Consider the following 8,832-nt stretch of genomic DNA (forward strand, 5'->3'; position numbering starts at 1 on the left):
TATCCTAAAGGGCACCCTATTCCCTAAGTAGTGCACTATATAGAGGATAGGGTGCATTTAGGAACAAAGCCCAGTTCTACCTACAGCAGATAGGAACTGCAGGAAGTTTCAGCTTCATGCTTCACACTTGTTTCATGAAACCTCAAGGTATTCTGGAGATGAAGGGATGAAAAGGAGGGAGATCTGGGAAGGAGGGAGATCTGGGAAGGAGGGAGATCTGGGAAGGAGGGAGATCTGGGAAGGAGGGAGATCTGGGAAGGAGGGATGAAAGGAGAGAGATCTGGGAAGGAGGGAGATCTGGGATGGAGGGAGTGCTGGGAAGGAGGGAGATCTGGGAAGGAGGGATGAAAGGAGAGAGATCTGGGAAGGAGGGGGAGATCTGGGAAGGAGGGAGTGCTGGGAAGGAGGGATGAAAGGAGAGAGATCTGGGAAGGAGGGAGATCTGGGAAGGAGGGAGATCTGGGAAGGACGGAGATCTGGGAAGGAGGGAGTTCTGAGAAGGAGGAATGAAAAGGAGAGAGATCTGGGAAGGAGGGAGATCTGGGAAGGAGGGAGATCTGGGAAGGAGGGAGATCTGGGAAGGAGGGAGATCTGGGAAGGAGGGAGATGAGGAAACGAGGGACATCTGGAAAGGAGGGAGATCTGAGAAGGAGGGAGGAAAGGAAGAAATATCTAGGAAGGAGGGAGGAAAGGAAGGGAGATCTGGAAAGGAGGGAGGAACGGAGGGAGGTCTGGGAAGGAGGGAGGAATGGAGGGAGATCTGGAAAGGAGGGAGATCTGGGAAGAGGGAGGACTCAGGGTGATACATCTCCATCAACATGTTAGTGCTACCCATCTCTCTCTCTCTCTCTGTCTCTCTCTCTGTCTCTCTCTCTCTCTCTGTCTCTCTCTCTCTGTCTCTCTCTCTCTCTGTCTCTCTCTCTGTCTCTCTCTCTCTCTATCTCTGTCTCTGTCTCTCTGTCTCTCTCTGTCTCTCTCTCTCTCTGTCTCTGTCTCTCTGTCTCTCTCTCTGTCTCTCTCTCACTCTCTGTCTCTCTCTGCCTCTCTCTCACTCTCTGTCTCTCTGTCTCTGTCTCTCTGTCTCTCTCTCTCTCTCTGTCTCTCTCTCTCTCTCTCTGTCTCTCTGTCTCTCTCTGACAAGTTCTTGACATGTCAAACTTTTACAGTTGCTGACAGTTTATCAGTTTTTTTTTCCCGACTAGACTGTAATAATGAAACAAACCTGTTTTAAACCTGTCTGGTGTTGAGATAGTTCTCCTGTGACCCTTCTAACATCTGAGACCGTTGATCCATTGGAAAACTCTTACTGAACTCTTTGTTGTGGTGCCTCTCCACGTGGATTCATAAAAGAACACCTCTTTGATATGAATACTAGGGATAATCACTAACAGTCTCTACATTTGTAGAGTTTTATTCCTAAATACACATGTTGAGGCTACAGGCAGGGTTTTAATTTATTACCCTGTACCAGAAACATCTGGGCCGGCGGTGCGGATCTCATAAAAGTAAATAAAAACCTGTTTGTGACATGTAGAACAAATGTCCGAGGTAAGTGAGCTTTGTAAAAGTAAATTTCCTGTGAAACGGACCGGGTTTTGTTGATGAAAGCGCGGCAGGAATATTGGACCATAATTTCAGCGCCGTGTCATTTGTCACAATGAGAGAATCTGGTCTGGCGTAAGTCTCTCTGGGCCGGGTTCTCTTCCTCCGTCTACACAACCTTCTCTCCTTCTTCCCTTTTGAAGACTTCAAAGAGATGTTGTAGCAAGAGAAGCACTACAAAGGATTTCCCATTTTGTGTAACTTAGATAAAGGATGTTTGTCAAGCAACACATACAATATATATACAAAAGTATGTGGACACCCTTCAAATGAGTGGATTCGGCTATTTCACCCCACATCCGTTGCTGACTGGTGTATGAAATGAGCACACAGTCATGCAATCTCCATAGACAAACATTGGCAGTAGAATGTCCTTACTGAAGAGCTCGGTGATTTTCAACGTGGCACCGTCATAGGATGCCACCTTTCCAAGAAGTCAGTTCGTTAAATGTCTGCCCTGCTAGTGCTGCCCTTGGTCAAATGTTAATGCTGTTATTGTGAAGTGGGAACGTCTAGGAGCAACAACGGCTCCGCCGCGAAGTTGTAAGCCAGACAAGCTCACAGAACGGGACCGCAGAGTTCTGAAGCACATAGCGTGTAAAAATCGTCTGTCCTCGGTTGCAACTGGAAGCAACGTCAGCACAATAACTGTTCATCGGGAGCTTCATAAAATGGGTTTCCATGGCAGAGCAGCCGGACATAAGCCTAAGATCACCATGCGCATTGTCAAGCGTCGTCTGGAGTGGTGTAAAGCTCACCACCATTGGACTCTTGAGCAGTGGAAACGTGTTCTCTGGAGGGATGAATTACGGTTCACCATCTGGCAGTCCGACAGACGAATCTGGGTTTGGTGGATGCCAGGAGAACGCTACCTGTCCAAATGCATAGTGCCAGCTGTAACGTTTGGTGGAGGAGGAATAATGGTCTGGGGCTGTTTTTCATGGTTCAGGCTAGGCCCCTTAGTTCCAGTGAAGGGAAATCTTCACTCCACAGCTTACAATGACATTCTAGAAAATTCTGTGCTTCCAACTTTGTGGCAACAGTTCGGGGGAAGGCCCTTTCCTGTTTCAGCAAGACATTGCCCTCGTGCACAAAGCAAGGTTCATACAGAAATGGTTTCTCGATCGGTGTGGAAGAACTTGACTGGCCTGCACAGAGCCCTGACCTCAACCCCATCGAACACCTTTTAGGATGAATTGGAACGCTGACTGCGAGTCAGGCCTAACCGCCCAACATCAGTGTCTGACCTCACTAATACTCTTGTGGCTGAATGGAAACAAGTCCCAGCAGCAATGTTCCAACAACTAGTGGAAACTCTTCCCAGAAGAGTGGAGGCTGTTATAGCAGCAAAGAGGGGGGACCAACTCCATATTAATGAGCTTAGAATGAGATGTTCGACGAGCAGGTGTCCACATACTATTGGTAGTGTAGTTTATCAATCGGGAAGAAGAGCGGGTGTCCACATACTATTGGTGGTGTAGTTTATCAATCGGGAAGAAGAGCAGGTGTCCACATACTATTGGTAGTGTAGTTTATCAATCGGGAAGAAGAGCAGGTGTCCACATACTATTGGTAGTGTAGTTTATCAATCGGGAAGAAGAGCAGGTGTCCACATACTATTGGTAGTGTAGTTTATCAATCGGGAAGAAGAGCAGGTGTCCACATACTATTGGTAGTGTAGTTTATCAATCGGGAAGAAGAGCAGGTGTCCACATACTATTGGTAGTTTATCAATCGGGAAGAAGAGCAGGTGTCCACATACTATTGGTAGTGTAGTTTATCAATCGGGAAGAAGAGCAGGTGTCCACATACTATTGGTAGTTTATCAATCGGGAAGAAGAGCAGGTGTCCACATACTATTGGTAGTTTATCAATCGGGAAGAAGAGCAGGTGTCCACATACTATTGGTAGTTTATCAATCGGGAAGAAGAGCAGGTGTCCACATACTATTGGTAGTTTATCAATCGGAAGAAGAAGAAGAAATTAAATGTGTAGTTAAAAAGAATAACAGGACAGATTTATTAAATATAAAAGTTGATGTATAATATTCACATATTTTATCCCTTAAAAAGAATATTAGTGATAGCAGCTGGTCTGGTTTATCTCTTCATAGGTATAGAGATGTTTGGTTCTATAAAACCATTTGTTTCATTAGCCTTTCTCCTTGGCATTGTGGGTACACATGCTACCCTACCGTTGTCCGAGGAAGGCTTGTTGTGACTGTTGTCAAGAAGAGTTTTATACTGGACTTCTGGGGAGAAGAGGTCTTAGTGGTCAGATAGAGGAATGTGACACACTTTCACAGCCAATCAGATGAGCTCATTAAGTTATTTGTTTGTTTACATTCGCAGCTCGCTCAAACAGGAGAGAGCGAGAGAGACTGGGATAGAGACTGGGAGAGAGACTGGGAGAGAGACTGGGAGAGAGACTGGGAGAGACTGGAGAGACTGGGAGAGAGACTGGGAGAGAGACTGGGAGAGAGGATAGAGAGACCGAGAGAGAGAGAGACAGACCGAGAGAGAGAGACAGACCGAGAGAGAGAGAGACAGACCGAGAGAGAGAGAGACAGACCGAGAGAGAGAGAGACAGACCGAGAGAGAGAGACAGACAGACCGAGAGAGAGAGACAGACAGACCGAGAGAGAGAGACAGACAGACAGACTGACAGACAGCTAGAGAGAGTTGAGTACACATCTGCCTCTAAGCCTGAATTCCAACATGTTTGGGCAATGTCCACATCCGATGTTCTCCTGTCTGTGTGTTCCTCATCTGTGGCTTGACAGACTACGGAACTCTGGGTGAAGATTTAACACCCAGTTTGTTCATGTACAGACAGGAGATTAGATGATGTACTAACACAGTCCAGAGATGTTGTTTCCTAAGGGATCAGCGATAGGATATTTGTGCGTTAGAATTTATACCTATAAAAGTATTTTATTTGTGGATGGACAGTGACAGTCAGAAGCTAGATTTGTCATGTTTCCATGCCAATAAAGCACTTGAATTGAATTGAATTGAATTGACAGATATTGAGGGGGACAGAGAGTAGGGGCCGAGGTGGGATTCGTATAACCCTGTCACCAGTGGGTTTATGTGGTCCAGATCTGGCTGCGTTAACACTACACCACAGCAGAGTATTCTGTATGATCTGTGTGCGTTAGGATAGTATATTGTATTCTATTGTAGTATATTGTATTATATTGTAGTCTATTGTAGTCTATTGTATTATATTGTAGTCTATTGTATTATATTGTAGTCTATTGTATTATATTGTAGTCTATTGTATTATATTGTAGTCTATTGTATTATATTGTAGTCTATTGTAGTCTATTGTAGTCTATTGTATTATATTGAATTATATTGTAGTCTATTGTAGTCTATTGTAGTCTATTGTATTATATTGTAGTCTATTGTAGTCTATTGTAGTATTTGTATTATATTGAATTATATTGTAGTCTATTGTAGTCTATTGTAGTCTATTGTAGTCTATTGCATTATATTGTAGTCTATTGTAGTCTATTGTAGTCTATTGTAGTCATATTGTAGTCTATTGTATTATATTGTAGTCTATTGTAGTATATTGTAGTCTATTGTATTATATTGTAGTCTATTGTAGTCTATTGTATTATATTGTAGGCTATTGTATTATATTGTAGTCTATTGTAGTATATTGTAGTCTATTGTAGTCTATTGTATTATATTGTAGTCTATTGTAGTCTATTGTAGTCTATTGTAGTCTATTGTATTATATTGTAGTCTATTGTATTATATTGTAGTCTATTGTATTATATTGTAGTCTATTGTATTATATTGTAGTCTATTGTAGTCTATTGTAGTCTATTGTAGTCTATTGTATTATATTGTAGTCTATTGTAGTATATTGTAGTCTATTGTATTATATTGTAGTCTATTGTATTATATTGTAGTCTATTGTAGTCTATTGTAGTCTATTGTAGTCTATTGTATTATATTGTAGTCTATTGTAGTCTATTGTAGTCTATTGTATTATATTGTAGTCTATTGTATTATATTGTAGTCTATTGTATTATATTGTAGTCTATTGTAGTCTATTGTATTATATTGTAGTCTATTGTATTATATTGTATTATATTGTATTATATTGTAGTCTATTGTAGTCTATTGTAGTCTATTGTATTATATTGTAGTCTATTGTATTATATTGTAGTCTATTGTATTATATTGAATTATATTGTAGTCTATTGTAGTCTATTGTATTTCATTTTAATGATGACACACATTACAGTAGGCCTATGCTGTGTTAGTTCTGCCTCAGTACTCTGACACTTAGATTACTATCCACTCATATGAATACACAGTCTACCCTACAGCGACAGACTATACAAATACACAGTCTACAGACTATATAAATACACAGTCTACAGGCTATATAAATACACAGTCTACCCTACAGCGACAGACTATATAAATACACAGTCTACCCTACAGCGACAGACTATATAAATACACAGTCTGCAGACTATATACATACACAGTCTACAGGCTATATACATACACAGTCTGGAGACTATATAAATACACAGTCTACCCTACAGCTACAGGCTATATACATACACAGTCTGCAGACTATATAAATACACAGTCTGCAGACTATATAAATACACAGTCTACCCTACAGCGACAGGCTATATAAATACACAGTCTACCCTACAGCTACAGACTATATACATACACAGTCTACCCTACAGCTACAGGCTATATAAATACACAGTCTACCCTACAGCTACAGGCTATATAAATACACAGTCTACCCTACAGCTACAGACTATATAAATACACAGTCTACCCTACAGCGACAGGCTATATAAATACACAGTCTGCAGACTATATAAATACACAGTCTGCAGACTATATAAATACACAGTCTGGAGACTATATAAATACACAGTCTACAGACTATATAAATACACAGTCTGCCCTACAGCTACAGGCTATATAAATACACAGTCTGCAGACTATATAAATACACAGTCTGCAGACTATATAAATACACAGTCTGCAGACTATATAAATACACAGTCTACAGGCTATATAAATACACAGTCTACCCTACAGCGACAGACTATATAAATACACAGTCTACCCTACAGCGACAGGCTATATAAATACACAGTCTGCAGACTATATAAATACACAGTCTACAGGCTATATAAATACACAGTCTACCCTACAGCGACAGGCTATATAAATACACAGTCTACCCTACAGCGACAGGCTATATAAATACACAGTCTGCAGACTATATACATACACAGTCTACAGGCTATATAAATACACAGTCTGGAGACTATATAAATACACAGTCTGCAGACTATATAAATACACAGTCTGCAGACTATATAAATACACAGTCTGCAGACTATATGAATACACAGTCTGCCCTACAGCTACAGGCTATATAAATACACAGTCTACAGACTATATGAATACACAGTCTACCCTACAGCTACAGGCTATATAAATACACAGTCTGCAGACTATATAAATACACAGTCTACCCTACAGCGACAGACTATATAAATACACAGTCTACCCTACAGCGACAGACTATATAAATACACAGTCTACCCTACAGCTACAGGCTATATAAATACACAGTCTACCCTACAGCTACAGACTATATACATACACAGTCTGCAGACTATATAAATACACAGTCTACCCTACAGCTACAGACTATATACATACACAGTCTGCAGACTATATAAATACACAGTCTGCAGACTATATAAATACACAGTCTGCAGACTATATACATACACAGTCTACCCTACAGCTACAGACTATATACATACACAGTCTGCAGACTATATAAATACACAGTCTACAGGCTATATAAATACACAGTCTACCCTACAGCTACAGACTATATAAATACACAGTCTACCCTACAGTCTACAGGCTATATAAATACACAGTCTACCCTACAGCGACAGACTCTATAAATACACAGTCTACCCTACAGCGACAGACTATATAAATACACAGTCTACCCTACAGCGACAGACTATATAAATACACAGTCTACCCTACAGCTACAGACTATATAAATACACAGTCTACCCTACAGTCTACAGGCTATATAAATACACAGTCTACCCTACAGCGACAGACTATATAAATACACAGTCTGCCCTACAGCGACAGACTATATAAATACACAGTCTGCAGACTATATAAATACACAGTCTACAGACTATATACATACACAGTCTACCCTACAGCGACAGACTATATAAATACACAGTCTACAGACTATATAAATACACAGTCTACCCTACAGCGACAGACTATATAAATACACAGTCTACAGACTATATAAATACACAGACTACAGACTATATAAATACAACGTCTACAGGCTATATACATACACAGTCTACCCAAGTGTCTGATAGATTTGAAAGGGTCTGTGTTCTGTGTCAGTGTCATCTCTCTCTGATAGATTTTAAAGGGTCTGTGTCAGTGTCACCTCTCTCTGATAGATTTTAAAGGGTCTGTGTCTGTGTCACCTCTCTCTGATATATTGTAAAGTGTCTGTGTCAGTGTCACCTCTCTCTGATAGATTTGAAAGGGTCTGTGTTCTGTGTCAGTGTCATCTCTCTCTGATAGATTTTAAAGGGTCTGTGTTCTGTGTCACTTCTCTCTGATAGATTTTAAAGGGTCTGTGTCAGTGTCACCTCTCTCTGATAGATTTGAAAGGGTCTGTGTTCTGTGTCAGTGTCAGCTCTCTCTGATAGATTTTAAAGGGTCTGTGTTCTGTGTCACCTCTCTCTTATAGATTTTAAAGGGTCTGTGTCAGTGTCACCTCTCTCTGATAGATTTTAAAGGGTCTGTGTTCTGTGTCAGTGTCACCTCTCTCTGATAGATGTTGTCTAAATCATAGAGAGCCTTTCAGGTACGCCATCAGTTTTCTTCCTCTGACGATCTCTTGCGTTTTATCTTCCCATGCAGGATGCTTCAGAACAACCAGCTACGACGGGTTCCAGGCGAAGCCCTTCAGAACCTCAGGAACCTCCAGTCTCTGTGAGTCGATCTTCTCCCTCCTCTACCATCGCTGCTGCCTGGTCGAAATTAAAGAAGCTCTTTTTTTCAATAGGAATGAGCCTCTCTTCTCACTACCTTTCTCCTCTCTCTCTCACTCTCTCTTTCTTTCTCTCTCTCTCTCTCTCTCTCTCTCTCTCTCTCTCTC

The 8,832-nt window shown here is 41.1% G+C and overlaps 1 protein-coding gene across 1 annotated transcript in view; it reads left to right on the forward strand.

Annotated features, from left to right (window-relative positions):
- The window catches only part of LOC109877201 (leucine-rich repeat-containing G-protein coupled receptor 5), a 202,366-nt gene that overhangs the window by 102,804 nt on the left and 90,730 nt on the right, over window positions 1-8,832 (forward strand). The window contains 1 exon segment of the mRNA XM_031815456.1: window positions 8,595-8,666. Coding sequence (XP_031671316.1) covers window positions 8,595-8,666 — 72 coding nt within the window.

Source organism: Oncorhynchus kisutch, unplaced genomic scaffold, assembly GCF_002021735.2.
Source record: "Oncorhynchus kisutch isolate 150728-3 unplaced genomic scaffold, Okis_V2 Okis09a-Okis19a_hom, whole genome shotgun sequence".
NCBI classification, from domain to species: domain Eukaryota; kingdom Metazoa; phylum Chordata; class Actinopteri; order Salmoniformes; family Salmonidae; genus Oncorhynchus; species Oncorhynchus kisutch.